This window comes from Oncorhynchus mykiss, chromosome 13, assembly GCF_013265735.2.
Source record: "Oncorhynchus mykiss isolate Arlee chromosome 13, USDA_OmykA_1.1, whole genome shotgun sequence".
Classification (NCBI taxonomy): domain Eukaryota; kingdom Metazoa; phylum Chordata; class Actinopteri; order Salmoniformes; family Salmonidae; genus Oncorhynchus; species Oncorhynchus mykiss.
Genome location: NC_048577.1, coordinates 66995667 through 67016819, shown reverse-complemented (window position 1 = coordinate 67016819; position 21153 = coordinate 66995667). Strand labels below are relative to the sequence as shown.

Genomic DNA, 21153 nt, shown 5'->3' with positions numbered 1-21153 from the left:
CCGTGATTAGATAGTGAACAACCCCATGCCATGATTAGATAGTGAACAACCCCATGATTAGATAGTGAACAACCCCATGATTAGATAGTGAACAACCCCATGATTAGATAGTGAACAACCCCGTGATTAGATAGTGAACATCCCCATGATTAGATAGTGAACATCCCCATGATTAGATAGTGAACAACCCCATGATTAGATAGTGAACAACCCCATGATTAGATAGTGAACAACCCCGTGATTAGATAGTGAACATCCCCATGATTAGATAGTGAACATCCCCATGATTAGATAGTGAACAACCCCATGATTAGATAGTGAACAACCCCATGCCATGATTAGATAGTGAACAACCCCATGCCATGATTAGATAGTGAACAACCCCATGATTAGATAGTGAACAACCCCATGATTAGATAGTGAACAACCCCGTGATTAGATAGTGAACATCCCCATGATTAGATAGTGAACATCCCCATGATTAGATAGTGAACAACCCCATGATTAGATAGTGAACAACCCCATGATTAGATAGTGAACAACCCCATGACATGATTAGATAGTGAAGAACCCCATGATTAGATAGTGAACAACCCCATGACATGATTAGATAGTGAACAACCCCATGCCATGATTAGATAGTGAACAACCCCATGACATGATTAGATAGTGAACAACCCCATGCCATGATTAGATAGTGAACAACCCCATGACATGATTAGATAGTGAACAACCCCATGCCATGATTAGATAGTGAACAACCCCATGACATGATTAGATAGTGAACAACCGCATGACATGATTAGATATTGAACAACCGCATGACATGATTAGATAGTGAACAACTCCATGACATGATTAGATATTGAACAACTCCATGACATGATTAGATAGTGAACAACCCCATGACTTGATTAGATAGTGAACAACTCCATGACATGATTAGATATTGAACAACTCCATGACATGATTAGATAGTGAACAACCACATGATTAGATAGTGAACAACCCCATGCCATGATTAGATAGAGAACAACCCCATGATTAGATAGTGAATAACCCATGTCATGATTAGATAGTGAACAACCCCATGATTAGATAGTGAATAACCCATGTCATGATTAGATAGTGAACAACCCCATGATTAGATAGTGAACAACCCCATGTCATGATTAAATAGTGAACAACCCCATGCCATGATTAGATAGTGAACTACCTCATGATTAAATAGTGAACAACCCCATGACATGATTAGATAGTGAACAACCCCATGCCATGATTAGATAATGAACAACCCCATGTCATGATTAGATAGTGAACAACCCCATGTCATGATTAGATAGTGACCAACCCCATGCCATGATTAGATAGTGAACAACCCCATGCCATGATTAGATAGTGAACAACCCCATGCCATGATTAGATAATGAACAACCCCATGTCATGATTAGATAGTGAACAACCCCACAATTAGATAGTGAACAACCCCATGTAATGATTAGATAGTGAACAACCCCATGCCATGATTAGATAGTGAACAACCCCATGCCATGATTAGATAATGAACAACCCCATGATTAGAAAGTGAATAACCCATGTCATGATTAGATAGTGAACAACCCAATGATTAGATAGTGAACAACCCAATGATTAGATAGTGAACAACCCCATGATTAGATAGTGAACAACCCAATGATTAGATAGTGAACAACTCAATGATTAGATATTGAAAAACCCCATGCCATGATTAGATAGTGAACAACCCAATGATTAGATAGTGAACAACCCCATGTCATGATTAGATAGTGAACAACCCCATGATTAGATAGTGAACGACCCCATGACATGATTAGATAGTGAACAACCCCATGTCATGATTAGATAGTGAACAACCCAATGATTAGATAGTGAACAACCCAATGATTAGATAGTGAACAACCCCATGATTAGATAGTGAACAACCCAATGATTAGATAGTGAACAACCCCATGATTATATAGTGAACAACCCCATGTCATGAATAGACAGTGAACAACCCCATGATTAGATAGTGAACAACCCCATGTCATGATTAGATAGTGAACAACCCCATGATTAGATAGTGAACAACCCCATGATTAGATAGTGAACAACCCCATTATTAGATAGTGAACAACCCCATGCCATGATTAGATAGTGAACAACCCCATGATTAGATAGTGAACAACCCCATGTAATGATTAGATAGTGAACAACCCCATGACATGATTAGATAGTGAACAACCCCATGATTATATAGTGAACAACCCCATGATTAGATAGTGAACAACTCCATGATTAGATAGTGAACAACCCCATGTAATGATTAGATAGTGAACAACCCCATGACATGATTAGATAGTGAACAACCCCATGCAATGATTAGATAGTGAACAACCCCATGCCATGATTATATAGTGAACAACCCCATGATTAGATAGTGAACAACTCCATGATTAGATAGTGAACAACCCCGTGATTAGATAGTGAACAACCCCATGCCTTGATTAGTTAGTGAACAACCCCATGATTATATAGTGAACAACCCATGATTAGATAGTTAACAACCCCATGATTAGATAGTGAACAACCCCATGATTAGATAGTAAACAACCCCATGATTAGATAGTGAACAACCCCATGCCATGATTAGATAGGGAACAACACCATGACATGATTAGATAGTGAACAACGCCATGATTAGATAGTGAACAACCCCATGATTAGATAGTGAACAACCCCATGACATGATTAGATAGTGAACAACCCCTGTGTGTGTGTGTGTTTGTTTGTGTGTGTGTGCGTGCGTGCGTGCGTGCGTGCGTGCGTGCGTGCGTGCGTGCGTGCGTACTCCTTGGATGAGGAGATATAATTTCATGTTTTGTCCACAGAAATCAACAGGAGAGATCAGAGTCAGGGATTCTCAGTTGTCAGTCTTCCCAGAGTCATCAAACAGACCTGGCCTCCATATTCAGTGTATGTGGTCCTGTTGTGTTCATTTGTTTTTGTTTACCTCAAGTAAAGTTGATCTGTCAGTCATTCATTAATGTGTTAATGAGAAAGCATTTCTTCTCTTGCTTAACTTATTTACTTGATTTATTTCAGTTGCTTGAAGAGAAAATTATGACATTTGTGAAGAACGAGCTGAAGATGTTCAAGAGGATTCTTAGTCCAGAACTCCCAGAAGGCTTTGAGAGTCAGAAGCAGGATAAGGAAGTGGTGGATGCTGAAGATGAGAAGCAGGAGAGCAGTGCCAGAGAGGGGGCTCTGAAGATCACACTGCACATCCTGAGGAAAATGAACCAGAAGGAGCTTGCTGACACACTGGAGAAATGTAAGATCTGTCTGCCTCATGTTGAATGATGTTTTATAACATTTAAAAGCTGTAGCTAAAGTACAGCTAAAGTAGCTGTGCAACTCAATGATATTGTAGCAGCCTTAACACAACACCTAGTGACCTCATCAAGTAGCAGCAAGGATGTGTTGTGGTGACTAATTTAGAGAGAGAGAGAGAGAGACAACATAAATTATGCCATCAATAATACCAATAATAATGTATTCAGTCACACCAGTCTGTAATGCATTATGAAAACATTTACATATTTATACAGTCAGTTAAGATAATAAATTATTGTAATTTAAAACTTTATAACAGTCCTACAATACTGTAGACCTTAAAACAGACATAATATTAATATCCTCTGTGTTATTTCTTCATTCAGATGATCTTGCTGTGATTTGCCAACGTGAACTCAAATCTAATCTAAAGAAGAAGTTTCAATGTGTATTTGAGGGTATCGCTAAACAAGGAAACCCAACACTTGTCAATGAGATCTACACAGAGCTCTACATCACAGAGGGTGGAACAGGAGAGGTCAATAATGAACATGAGCTGAGACAGATTGAGACAACAACCAGGAAACAAGCAAGACCAGAGACTGCAATTAAATGTAACGACATCTTCAAACCCTTAACTGGACAAGACAAACCTATCAGAACTGTGCTGACAAAGGGAGTCGCTGGCATTGGAAAAACAGTCTCTGTGCAGAAGTTCATTCTGGACTGGGCTGAAGGAAATGCAAATCAGGATGTCCAATTTGTATTTTCATTCCCTTTTCGGGAGCTGAATTTGATGAAAGAGGACAAACACACTTTCATTGAACTTCTCAATCACTTCTCACTGGAAACTAAACAATCAAGAATCTCCAACTACGACAAGTACAAAGTTGTGTTCATCTTTGATGGTTTGGATGAGTGCCGACTGCCTCTAGACTTCCAGAAGAACAAGATCTGTTGTGACGTCACAGAGTCAACCTCAGTGGATGTTCTGCTGACAAATCTCATCAAGGGAAATCTGCTTCCCTCTGCTCTCATCTGGATAACTACCCGACCTGCAGCAGCCAATAAGATCCCTTCAGGGTGTGTTGACCAGGTGACAGAGGTACGAGGGTTCAATGACCCACAGAAGGAGGAGTACTTCAGGAAGAGATTCAGGGATGAGGATCTGGCCAGCAGAATCATCTCACACATAAAGACATCAAGGAGCCTCCACATCATGTGCCACATTCCAGTCTTCTGTTGGATTTCTGCAACAGTGCTTGAACACATGCTGAAACATAAGAGAGAAGAGATGCCCAAGACTCTGACTGAGATGTACACACACCTTGTGGAGTTTTATACCAAGCAGAAGAATGAAAAGTATCTTGGGAAAGAAGAGACAGGTCCACACTGGAATAAAGAGAGCATTATGTCACTGGGAGAACTGGCTTTTCAACAGCTTGTGAAGGGCAATCTGATTTTCTATGAAGAAGACCTGAAGGAGGCTGGCATTGATGTCAATGAAGCCTCAGTGTACTCAGGATTGTGCACACAGCTCTTTAAAGAGGAATGTGGGCTGTACCAGGACAAGGTGTACTGCTTTGTTCATCTGAGCATTCAGGAGTTTCTGGCTGCTGTATATGTGTTCCTCTCATTCATCAACAACAATGAGAATCTAATGGCCGAACCGCAATCAACATCCAGGAAACTTTCTGTGCTGTTCAGAGACAAGCGTAAAGTTACTGTCTACAAGAGTGCTGTGGATAAAGCCTTACAAAGTGAGACGGGAAACCTGGACCTTTTCCTCCGCTTCCTTCTGGGCCTCTCACTGGAGTCCAATCAGAAGCACTTACGAGGTCTACTGACAAAGACAAGAAGCAGCTCAAAGACCCATAAAGAAACAGTCAAGTACATCAAGGAGAAGATCGGGGAGGATCTCTCTCCAGAGAGGAGCATCAATCTGTTCCACTGTCTGAATGAACTGAATGACCATTCTCTAGTAGAGGAGATCCAAAGCTACTTGAGATCAGGAAGTGTCTCAAAACCCAACCTGTCACCTGCACAGTGGTCAGCTCTGGTCTTTGTGTTGCTGACTTCAGAAAAGGAGCTGGATGTGTTTGACCTGAAGAAATATTCCAGTTCAGAGGAAGGTCTTCTGAGGCTGCTGCCAGTGGTCAAAGCCTCCAGAGCTGTTCTGTGAGTAAATAAAATGACATTTAAGAACTAATCATCAGGAAGAAATATTCAGTTTAGAGAAAAATGTGTATTATAATATGTATAATATATTATTTTGAAAAACATATTGAATAAATTCATTGATTTTCACATTAGTATAACAATATGACCATACAATTCTAGGAGACGGAAGATGAATCTATGTGTTGTTTGAGAGAATAAACCAAATGCATCTGCCATTGTCCTTCTACACTACTGGTGTTAAATTAACAGTGTGTTTGTGAAGTCATGATGATCTCTTTGCAGGCTGTCAGGCTGCGGAGTCACAGAGGAAGGCTGTGCTTCTCTGGTCTCAGCTCTGGAGTCAAACCCCTCACACCTGAGAGAGCTGGACCTGAGTAACAATGACCTGAAGGATTCAGGAGTGAAGCTGCTCTCTGCTGGACTGGGGAATCCCCACTGTAAACTGGAGACTCTGAGGTTAGTATTATCAGATATGAAAGCACTTTATGTATGTAGTTCTCCCATTTGAAAAGTCGTAATTATTCGGTTATATTCACTTATAGAGTATTAAAGTAGTCATACGTTTAGTATTTGGTCCCATATTCCATGCCTGCAGTGATTACTTCAAGCTTGTGATTCTACTAACTTGTTGAATGCATTTACAGTTTGTGTTGGTTTTGTTTTGGATGTTTTTCCTAATAGAAACTGAATGGTGAATAATGTCCTGTCATTTTGGAGTCACTTCACTTGTATTGTCAGTAAGAATAGAAGATGTTTCTGAACACTTCTACATTCATGTGGATGCTACTCTGATGATGAATAATCAGGAATGAATCGAGAATAATGATGAATGAGAAAGTTACAGAGGCACAAAGATCAGACCCCCTCTGTTATTGGTAATGGTGAGAGGTTAGCATGTTTTGTTGTAGTCTGTTATTGGTAATGGTGAGAGGTTAGCATGTTTTTGTTGTAGCCTCTGTTTTTGGTAATGGTGAGAGGTTAGCATGTTTTGTTGTAGTCTGTTATTGGTAATGGTGAGAGGTTAGCATGTTTTGTTGTAACCTCTGTTATTGGTCATGGTGAGAGGTTAGCATGTTTTGTTGTAGCCTCTGTTATTGGTAATGGTGAGAGGTTAGCATGTTTTGTTGTAGCCTCTGTTATTGGTAATGGTGAGAGGTTAGCATGTTTTGTTGTAGTCTGTTATTGGTAATGGTGAGAGGTTAGCATGTTTTGTTGTAACCTCTGTTATTGGTCATGGTGAGAGGTTAGCATGTTTTGTTGTATTCTCTGTTATTTGTAATGGTGAGAGGTTAGCATGCTTTGTTGTAGCCTCTGTAACTTTCTCACTCATTATTATTCATGATTCTTTCATGATTTTTCTTAATCATTTAATCATGGCATCATCAGGATTAATTTATTATTGTTTAGAAACATGTTATCTACTCTCTTAGACAGAAAAGTACTCCCCTCATCATCCACCATTTTATTATTGGGCAAAACACAACCAAAACAAACTGCAAATGCAACCAACGAGTTTACGACAAAAAACTACACTTTTGACTACTTTAATACACTATGAGTGAATTGTTCAGAATACTTAAGACTTCTTCAAATGGGGAGACTGGAAGCAAAAATTGGTTTCATTTTTAATAGTGAAACACATATGTCTTAAAATACCCTCAAATTAAAGTTGACATTATATACTGTCACCTCATATGAAACATTTGACCTCAAATCCAAAACGTTGGAGTATAGAGACACATTTAAATGTTAGCTTCACTGTCAAAATAGATATGGTGTGGACTGTATACTCAATACAATCTAAATCTGATACCTCACTGTCTAAATAGATATGGTGTGGACTGTATACACAATACAATCTAAATCTGATACCTCACTGTCTAAATAGATATGGTGTGGACTGTTTACTCAATACAATCTAAATCTGATACCTCACTGTCTAAATAGATATGGTGTGGACTGTATACTCAATACAATCTAAATCTGATACCTCACTGTCTAAATATATATGGTGTGGACTGTATACTCAATACAATCTAAATCTGATACCTCACTGTCTAAATAGATATGGTGTGGACTGTATACTCAATACAATCTAAATATGATACCTCACTGTCTGTCTTCTGACTGATACTGCTTTTTAAACTGATCTGGTCAGTCTACTATAATATTTGTACTATACATGTTTCTATCTGCAGGCAATACTTTGATCATTTGTCATTTTTAATGATACATTCATTTATGAATAGATATGGCAGGTTTCAGGACACTGATATATCTGAAAATGTTGAACAAATATAGATTTTCACCACTAAAGTATAGCAGTGTGATTTTAATATGATTTGACTCTTTGTCAGGCTGTCAGGCTGTCTAGTCACAGAGGAAGGCTGTGCTTCTCTGGTCTCAGCTCTGGAGTCAAACCCCTCACACCTGAGAGAGCTGGACCTGAGTAACAATGACCTGAAGGATTCAGGAGTGGAGCTGCTCTCTGCTGGACTGGGGAATCCCCACTGTAAACTGGAGACTCTGAGGTCAGTATTCCTGTAGTTGGTCAACAAGTGATAACTGTTCACCAGATCCACATGTGTTTACCAGACACACATAGTCCACACCATATGTGTTTGGACAGTGAAGATTACAGTTTTAAATGTGGTGCTATGCTCCAGCATTTTGGATATGAGATACAATGTTTCATGTTAGGAGACAGTACAGAATGTCACCTTTTATTTGAGGTTGATGGTGAGAGTTTAGCATGTGTTGTTGTAGTCTCTGTTATTGGTAATGGTGAGAGGTTAGTATGTTTTGTTGTAGCCTCTGTTATTGGTAATGGTGAGAGGTTAGCATGTTTTGTTGTAGCCTCTGTTATTGGTAATGGTGAGAGGTTAGCATGTTTTTGTTGTATCCTCTGGTATTGGTAATGGTGAGAGGTTAGCATGTTTTGTTGTAGCCTCTGTTATTGGTAATGGTGAGAGGTTAGTATGTTTTGTTGTAGCCTCTGTTACTGGTAATGGCGAGAGGTTAGCATGTTTTGTTGTAGCCTCTGTTATTGGTAATGGTGAGAGGTTAGCATGTTTTGTTGTAGCCTCTGTTATTGGTAATGGTGAGAGGATAGCATGTTTTGTTGTAGCCTCTGTTATTGGTAATGGTGAGAGGTTAGCATGTTTTGTTGTAGCCTCTGTTATTGGTAATGGTGAGAGGATAGCATGTTTTGTTGTAGCCTCTGTTATTGGTAATGGTGAGAGGTTAGCATGTTTTGTTGTAGCCTCTGTTATTGGTAATGGTGAGAGGTTAGCATGTTTTGTTGTAGCCTCTGTTATTGGTAATGGTGAGAGGTTAGCATGTTTTGTTGTAGCCTCTGTTATTGGTAATGGTGAGAGGTTAGCATGTTTTGTTGTAGCCTCTGTTATTGGTAATGGTGAGAGGATAGCATGTTTTGTAGCCACTGTAACTTTCTCACTCATTATTATTCTTGATTCATTCATGATTTGTCTTAATCAAGGCATAATAAGGATTAATTTAGTAGTCTTTAGAAATATGTTCTCTACTCAGAAGTAAAATGAGTCATCCGCCATTCAGTTACTATACTAACCCCAACACGCAACATAACCCCAACACGCAACACACAACATAACCCCAACACACAACACACAACATAACCCCAAAACACAACCCACAACACAACCCCACAACATAACCCACAACATAACCCCACAACACAACCCCACAACACAACCCCACAACACAACCCCACAACACAACCCCACAACACAACCCCACAACACAACCCCACAACACAACCCACAACACAACCCACAACACAACCCCACAACACAACCCCACAACACAACCCCACAACACAACCCCACAACACAACCCACAACACAACCCACAACACAACCCCAAAACACAACCCACAACACAACCCCAAAACACAACCCACAACACAACCCCAAAACACAACCCACAACACAACCCCAAAACACAACCCACAACACAACCCCAAAACACAACCCACAACACAACCCCAAAACACAACCCACAACACAACCCCAAAACACAACCCACAACACAACCCCAAAACACAACCCACAACACAACCCCAAAACACAACCCACAACACAACCCCAAAACACAACCCACAACACAACCCCAAAACACAACCCACAACACAACCCCAAAACACAACCCACAACACAACCCCAAAACACAACCCACAACACAACCCCAAAACACAACCCACAACATAACCCCAAAACACAACCCACAACATAACCCCAAAACACAACCCACAACATAACCCCAAAACACAACCCACAACATAACCCCAAAACACAACCCACAACATAACCCCAAAACACAACCCACAACATAACCCCAAAACACAACCCACAACATAACCCCAAAACACAACCCACAACATAACCCCAAAACACAACCCACAACATAACCCCAAAACACAACCCACAACATAAACCCAAAACACAACCCACAACATACTTAAAATGCTATGAACAAGTTTGGGACCAAATACTAAACTTTTGACTACTTTAACACACTATAAGTGAATTGGTCAGAATACTTATGACTTCTTCAAATGGGGGACTAGATACATAAAGTGATTTTATTTTTCTAAATGGTGAAATAGATATGTATTAAAATACCCTCAAATAAAAGGTGACATTATAAACTGTCACCACATATGAAACATTTGATCTGAAATCCAAAATGTTGGTGTATAGAGACACATTTAAAATGTTAGTTTCACTGTCAAAATAGATATATATAATATAGAGTCTAATCAGTCTAATCAAATCTTTACATGTTTCTCTCTACTTTACTTTGATAATTTATAATAATGATACATTAATTTATGAATAGATATGGAAGGTTTCAGGATACTGATGTATCTGAATATGTTGAAAAATATACTGCCACTATTTTCACCACCAAAGAATCTCAGTGTGATTTTAATATGATTTGACTCTTGGCAGGCTGTCAGGCTGTCTAGTCACAGACGAAGGCTGTGCTTCTCTGGTCTCAGCTCTGAGGTCAAACCCCTCACACCTGAGAGAGCTGGACCTGAGCTACAATCACCCAGGAGACTCAGGAGTCAGACTGCTCTCTGCTGGACTGGAGGATCCACACTGCAGACTGGAGAAACTCAAGTATGTAGAGGGTTTATGTCAATGTTCATATCAGACATGTTTGACTTATCAGGCTAGTTAAGACAAACATTCTGACCACCACCTGGACCAAGTTAAATGCTGACTCTGTGTGTGTGTGTGTGTGTGACCTGTCTGTATGTGGACAAAGTTGTGTGTGTTCAGTGAGTTCAGTGTAAATCTCTCAATCTCTCACACACACACTCTGGACACACACACACTGGAGACACACTGGAGTCTCCAGTGTGTGTGTGTGTGTCTCCAGTGTGTGTGTGTGTGTGTCTCCAGTGTGTGTGTGTGTGTGTGTGTGTGTGTGTGTGTGTGTGTGTGTGTGTCTCCAGTGTGTGTGTGTGTGTGTGTCTCCAGTGTGTGTGTGTGTGTGTGTGTCTCCAGTGTGTGTGTGTGTGTGTGTGTGTGTCTCCAGTGTGTGTGTGTCTCCAGTGTGTGTGTGTGTCTCCAGTGTGTGTGTGTGTGTGTCTCCAGTGTGTGTGTGTGTGTGTGTCTCCAGTGTGTGTGTGTGTGTGTGTCTCCAGTGTGTGTGTGTGTGTGTGTCTCCAGTGTGTGTGACACACTGGACACAGGACACACACTGGACACAGGACACACACTGGACACAGGACACACACTGGACACAGGACACACACTGGACACAGGACACACACTGGACACACACACACACACTGGACACACTGGACACACACACACACACACTGGACACACACACACTGGACACACACACACACACTGGACACACACACACACACTGGACACACACACACTGGACACACACACACTGGACACACACACACACTGGACACACACACACACACACACACTGGACACACACACACACACACACTGGACACACACACACTGGACACACACACACTGGACACACACACTGGACACACACACTGGACACACACACACACTGGACACACACACTGGACACACACACACACACACAGGACACACACTGGACACACACACTGGACACACACTGGACACACACACTGGACACACACACACACACACACACACACACAGGACACACACACACACACTGGACACACACACACACACACACTGGACACACACACACACACACTGGACACACACACACTGGACACACACACACACACACTGGACACACACACACTGGACACACACACACTGGACACACACACACACACACTGGACACACACACACACACACACTGGACACACACACACTGGACACACACACACACTGGACACACACACACACACACACACACTGGACACACACACACTGGACACACACACACTGGACACACACACACTGGACACACACACACTGGACACACACACACAGGACACACACACACAGGACACACACACACTGGACACACACACACTGGACACACACACACACTGGACACACACACACTGGACACACACACACTGGACACACACACACACACACTGGACACACACACTGGACACACACACACACACACACACACACTGGACACACACACACACACACACTGGACACACACACACTGGACACACACACACACACACACACACTGGACAAACACACACACACTGGACACACACACACACACACACACACTGGACACACACACACACACACACACTGGACACACACACACACACTGGACACACACACACACAGGACACACACACACACACACTGGACACACACACACTGGACACACACACACACACACACTGGACACACACACACTGGACACACACACACACACTGGACAAACACACACACACACTGGACACAAACACACTGGACACAAACACACACACACAGGACATACACACACACACACAGGACACACACACACACACACACTGGACACACACACACACACACACTGGACACACACACTGGACACACACACACTGGACACACACACACACACACACTGGACACACACACACACACACACTGGACACACACACACACACACACACACACACACACACACACACACACTGGACACACACACACACACACACACACACACACACACACACACACACACACAGGACACACACACACACACACACACACACACACACACACACACTGGACACACACACACACTGGACACACTGGACACACACACACACTGGACACACACACACTGGACACACACACACTGGACACACACACACTGGACACACACACACTGGACACACACACACTGGACACACACACACTGGACACACACACACACACACACACTGGACACACACACACTGGACACACACACACACTGGACACACACACACACACTGGACACACACACACACTGGACACACACACACACACACACTGGACACACACACACACACACACACTGGACACACACACACACTGGACACACACACACACTGGACACACACACACACTGGACACACACACACTGGACACACACACACACACACACACACTGGACACACACACACTGGACACACACACACTGGACACACACACACACACACACAGGACACACACACACAGGACACACACACACAGGACACACACACTGGACACACACACTGGACACACACACACACACAGGACACACACACACTGGACACACACACACTGGACACACACACACTGGACACACACACACACACTGGACACACACACACACACTGGACACACACACACACTGGACACACACACACACACACACTGGACACACACACACACACTGGACACACACACACACACTGGACACACACACACACACACTGGACACACTGGACACACACTGGACACACTGGACACACACTGGACACACTGGACACACACACACACACACACACTGGACACACACACACACACACTGGACACACACACACACACTGGACACACACACACACACACACACTGGACACACTGGACACACACTGGACACACTGGACACACACTGGACACACTGGACACACACTGGACACACACACACTGGACAGACACACACTGGACACACACACACTGGACACACACACACTGGACACACACACACTGGACACACACACACACACACTGGACACACACACACACACACTGGACACACACACACACACACACACACACTGGACACACACACACTGGACACACACACACTGGACACACACACACTGGACACACACACACTGGACACACACACACTGGACACACACACACTGGACACACACACACTGGACACACACACACTGGACACACACACACTGGACACACACACACACACACACAGGACACACACACACACTGGACACACACACACACACACTGGACACACACACACACACACACACACTGGACACACACACACACTGGACACACACACACTGGACACACACACTGGACACACACACACTGGACACACACACACACTGGACACACACACTGGACACACACACACACACACACACACACTGGACACACACACACACACACTGGACACACACACACACACACTGGACACACACACACACACACACACTGGACACACACACACACACACACACACTGGACACACACACACACACTGGACACACACACACACACACTGGACACACACACACACACTGGACACACACACACACACACACTGGACACACACACACACACTGGACACACACACACACTGGACACACACACACACTGGACACACACACACACTGGACACACACACACACTGGACACACACACACACACACTGGACACACACACTGGACACACACACACTGGACACACACTGGACACACACACACTGGACACACACTGGACACACACAGGACACACACACAGGACACACACACACTGGACACACACACACACACAGGACACACACACACACTGGACACACACACACACTGGACACACACACTGGACACACACACACACTGGACACACACACACACTGGACACACACACACACTGGACACACACACACACTGGACACACACACACACTACACACACACACTGGACACACACACACACTGGACACACACACACACTGGACACACACACACACTGGACACACACACACACTGGACACACACACTGGACACACACACTGGACACACACACACACACACACACACACAGGACACACACACACACACTGGACACACACACACACTGGACACACACACACACTGGACACACACACACTGGACACACACACACACACACACACACACTGGACACACACACACTGGACACACACACACTGGACACACACACACTGGACACACACACTGGACACACACACACTGGACACACACACACACTGGACACACACACTGGACACACACACACTGGACACACACACACACTGGACACACACACTGGACACACACACACACTGGACACACACACACACACACACACACTGGACACACACACACACACACACACACTGGACACACACACACACACACACACACACACACACACACACTGGACACACACACACACACTGGACACACACACACACACTGTACACACACACACACACTGGACACACACACACTGGACACACACACTGGACACACTGGACACACTGGACACACTGGACACACACACACTGGACACACACACACTGGACACACACACACTGGACACACACACACTGGACACACACACACACACACACACTGGACACACACACACACACACACACACACACACACTGGACACACACACACTGGACACACTGGACACACACACACACACACACACACACACTGGACACACACACTGGACACACACACTGGACACACTTACTGGACACACTTGTCACACTGGACACACTGGACACACTGGACACACACACACACACAGGACACACACACACACACTGGACACACACTGGACACACACACACTGGACACACACTGGACACACACACACTGGACACACACTGGACACACACACACTGGACACACACTTGACACACACACACTGGACACACACTGGACACGGACACACTGGACACACACTGGACACACAGGACACACTGGACACACTGGACACACACACACACACACACACACACAGGACACACACACACACACACACACACTGGACACACACTGGACACACACACACTGGACACACACACACTGGACACACACACACTGGACACACACTGGACACACTGGACACACACTGGACACACTGGACACACACTGGACACACACACACACTGGACACACACTGGACACACTGGACACACACTGGACACACTGGACACACTGGACACACTGGACACACACACACACTGGACACACACACACACTGGACACACACACTGGACACACACACACACTGGACACACACACACACACTGGACACACTGGACACACACTGGACACACTGGACACACACTGGACACACACTGGACACACACTGGACACACACACACACACTGGACACACACACACACTGGACACACACACACACACTGGACACACACACACACTGGACACACACACACACTGGACACACACACACACTGGACACACACACACTGGACACACACACACACACACACACACTGGACACACACACACACACACACTGGACACACACACACACACACACTGGACACACACACACACACTGGACACACACACACACAGGACACACACACACACAGGACACACACACACACAGGACACACACACACACTGGACACACACACACACACACTGGACACACACACACACTGGACACACACACACTGGACACACACACACACTGGACACACACACACACACTGGACACACACTGGACACACACAGGACACACACACACACTGGACACACACACACACTGGACACACACACACACACTGGACACACACACTGGACACACACACACACACACTGGACACACACACACACTGGACACACACACTGGACACACACACACACACTGGACACACACACACACACACTGGACACACACACACACACACACACACTGGACACACACACACACACACTGGACACACACACACACACACACTGGACACACACACACACACACACACTGGACACACACACACACACACTGGACACACACACACTGGACACACACTGGACACTGGACACACACTGGACACTGGACACACACTGGACACTGGACACACACTGGACACTGGACACACACACACACACACTGGACACACACACACACACACACACACACTGGACACACACACACACACTGGACACACACACACACACTGGACACACACTGGACACACACTGGACACACACTGGACACACACTGGACACAAACACACACTGGACACAAACACACACTGGACACACACTGGACACACACTGGACACAAACTGGACACAAACACACACTGGACACACACACATGCACTGGACACACACACATGCACACACGCACTGGACTCACACACATGCACACACACTGGACACACACACACAGGACACACACACAGGACACAAACAGACACACTGGACACAAACACTGGGCACAAACTGGACACAAACACACACTGGACACAAACTGGACAGAAACAGGACACACACTCTGGACACACACACACAGGGACACACTGGACAAACACACACACTGGACACACACACTGGACACACACACACACACACTGGACACACACACACACTGGACACACACACACTGGACACACACTGGACACACACACACACACTGGACACACACACACACACACACACACACACACACTGGACACACACACACACACACACTGGACACACACACACACACACTGGACACACACACACACACACTGGACACACACACACACACACTGGACACACACACACACACTGGACACACACACACACACACACACACTGGACACACACACACTGGACACACACACACACACACTGGACACACACACACACACTGGACACACACACACACACACACTGGACACACACACACACACACTGGACACACACACACACACACATTGGACACACACACACACACTGGACACACACACACACACACACACAGGACACACAGGACACACACACACACAGGACACACACACACACAGGACACACACACACACAGGACACACACACTGGACACACACACTGGACACACACACACACACTGGACACACACACACACACACTGGACACACACACACTGGACACACACACACACACACACTGGACACACACACACACACTGGACACACACACACACACACTGGACACACACACACACACTGGACACACACACACACTGGACACACACACACACACTACACACACACACACACACTGGACACACACTGGACACACACACAGGACACACACACACAGGACACACACACTGGACACACACACTGGACACACACACACACACTGGACACACACACACACACTGGACACACACACACACAAACATTCGCTTGTGTGTGTGTGTGTGAGGTCAGGTGTATCCCTCAATGACTGTCTGTTCTTCTGCTTACCGCTACAGTGTGGAACATGGTGGAGAGAACAGAATGAAACCTGGGCTTAGAAAATGTGAGTGTTGACTGAATGTTACACAGAATAAGTGTTAATTCAAGTTAAGTCAAAGTCAAAGACCACCATCATTACTTACTTGGTCATATTAAATATCAGCTGTAGTTCTACAGAAGCAGAAATCAGGGACACCCAAGTTTACAAAGAGTTGCTTTGTGTGTGTGTGTGTGTGCGTGTGTGTGTTCTGTGCGTGTGTGTGTACTGTGAGTCCTGTGTGTGTGTGTGTGTGTGTGTGTGTGTAATTAATGGGAATCAGTGTGTTTTATATTACCATACAGTATAACACATGATCATTCAACAAGTCTCAAGTTACCTTAACTTCTCCTTTTCATACCTAGAAACGTCTACATTAAATGAATTAGTGAAAAGTGAGTTAACATTCTAATGTGAATGATGATGATTTCTAATATTGTGTCTGGTTTCATCCATCAGATGTTTGTGATCTCACACTGGACCCAAACACAGTAGACAGACTCCTCTCTCTGTCTGAGGAGAACAGAAAGGTGACATGTAGGAGAGAGAAGCAGCCGTATCCTGATCACCCAGAGAGATTTGAGGACTGTAGACAGGTGCTGTGTAGAGAGGGTCTGACTGGGCGCTGTTACTGGGAGGTAGAGTGGAGTGGGAGTGGGGCTGTTATAGGAGTGACATATAAAGGAATCAGCAGGAGAGGAAGGAATTATGACTGTTGTCTTGGATACAATGACAAGTCCTGGAGTCTGTTCTGCTATGTCAACAGTTACAGAGCCAGGCACAATAGTAATCCCACTACCATAGACGTCCCCCCCTCCAGCTCCCACAGAGTAGGAGTGTATCTGGACTGGCCAGCCGGCACTTTGTCCTTCTATAGAGCCTCCGACACACTGACCCACCTGTACACATTCACCTCCACTTTCACTGAGCCCCTCTTTCCAGGTTTTGGGGTTGATTATGACTCCTCAGTGTCCCTGTAAATAATAACCTGACACACACACAGGTCACAAACACACACCATGGACACACACACACACTGGATACACACAAGACAAACACACACTAGACATACACACATTTATACACACAAACTGGGCACACAGGTGCCTCAGTGTCCCTGTAAATTACCACAGTGATACACACAAACACACACTGGACACACAGGGTGTAGGGTGGGTTACTATGCCAGGTACAATAATAAACCCACTCTCATAGACTTCCCCTCCTCCAGCTCCCACAGAGTAGGAGTGTATCTGGACTGGCCACCCAGCACTCTGTCCTTCTATAGAGCCTCCTCTGACACACTGACCCAACCATACACATTCACTGAGCCCCTCTATCCAGGGTTTTGGGTTTATGATGTTGACGCCTCAGTGTCCTTGTAAATAATAACCTGAAACACACACACACACACACAAGACAAACACACACTGGACACACACAAGACAAACCCACACAAACATACACTGGTGTCGTGTGGGCGAGCAGTTTGCTGATGTCAACGTTGTGAACAGAGTTTCCCATAGTGGATAGACATGTCACCCATTGAGCATGTTTGGGATGCTCTGGATAGACATGTCACCCATTGAGCATGTTTGGGATGCTCTGGATTGACGTGTATGACAGCGTTCAGTCCAGTTCCCGCCAATATCCAGCAACTTTGCCATTGAAGAAGAACAACATTCCACCGGCCACAATCAACAGCCTGATCAACTCTATGTGAAGGAGATGTGTTGTACTGCATGAGGCAAAAGGTCACGCCAGATACTGACTGTATTGGATGCATTTCAACTGACTGATTTCCTTATATGAACTGTAACTCAGTAAGATCTTTGAAATTGTTTATTTCATTGTTCAGTTTAATAAATAAAAAAAGAGCAGTTGTTTTATGATGATGTGTGTATGATGTTCGTAACAATCTGAAGTCATTCCATCCTTTCACTAAATGGTAGTAAGTCAGTGACTGTTACGAATCCCTTTTGGCCCGACAGTCTAGGGGGGGATGGTAATGAGACCCGTAACATAACTCATGCAAATTATAATTGTGACAAAGTAAAAGTGTGAACGTAATAACCACGATAACTGAAATTATACCATCAAACTCAAGGTTTATTTATAAACACACGGTAATGGGGGGAGCAGGAAAAGGGGCTGAGCTGGACCCAAGGAAAGAAACAATAAGCATCCAAAACACCCCTAAGCTAGACTAGCCTATTTCAACAACAGCTAACTAACTAACCAAAAATACAGTGGGTGGTCCGCCCAGTTCTAACTAGTGTTTTTAACAAAGTCTACCTACGGGTAGTGTATGCCCATGGGCGACTTGTCTTGGTTTCCCCTTTTCCCACCAGCAACAAACAAACACCATAACCAAAAACAATACTCACAGGGGATGACAAAGTGATATGGAGGTGCTCAAACAAAAGAGAGGTTAAGACACAAAGAGAGAGTGAAACACAGAGATCAACAAACATGGCATTTACAGAGAGCTTGAGCTATAGAGCAAACAAATTATGGGGTTTTTAAACCATGGGGAAGGAACTGTGATAGGGTAGGAAACAGGAGGAGGTGTGTCTTCTGATTGATGATTGATTGTTGACTGATTGGGGAGTGATGATTTTCACCTGTGAGGGGAGAAGGAGAGAAAACAAACACACACAGGATACACACACAGGATAAGGGTATCCGTAACACTCCCACCCTTAAAAGAGCAACCCTAGGGGGGATTGCGACCACAGTATCAATGAATACTCACAACAACAACAAAGTAACAACCTTCCAAAACATACAACAATCATTATTCATTATTCACACGAGACAAAGCATCTGCCAACACATTATCTGAACCCTTGTGGTGGCGGATCTCCA

The 21153-nt window shown here is 44.7% G+C and overlaps 1 protein-coding gene and 1 pseudogene across 1 annotated transcript; one reads left to right on the top strand and one right to left on the bottom strand.

Moving 5' to 3' along the window:
- LOC118938461 overlaps positions 1 to 21153 on the bottom strand; it is a 942996-nt pseudogene that overhangs the window by 724521 nt on the left and 197322 nt on the right.
- Positions 1562 to 19281, top strand: LOC118938487 (NLR family CARD domain-containing protein 3-like). The gene is made up of 5 exons (XM_036942526.1): positions 1562 to 1584; positions 2910 to 2994; positions 3124 to 3352; positions 3741 to 5532; positions 18731 to 19281. Exons 1-5 carry the CDS (start codon positions 1562 to 1564, stop codon positions 19263 to 19265), a joined length of 2664 nt encoding a protein of 887 aa, XP_036798421.1. The 3' UTR covers positions 19266 to 19281.

Coding starts and splice junctions, on each gene's coding strand:
- LOC118938487 (XM_036942526.1), top strand. CDS start 1,562: ATGAACAACCCCATGATTAGAAA. Junction 2,995..3,123: donor ACCTGGCCTCCATATTCAGT/GTATGTGGTCCT, acceptor GATTTATTTCAG/TTGCTTGAAGAGAAAATTAT. Junction 3,353..3,740: donor TGCTGACACACTGGAGAAAT/GTAAGATCTGTC, acceptor TTCTTCATTCAG/ATGATCTTGCTGTGATTTGC.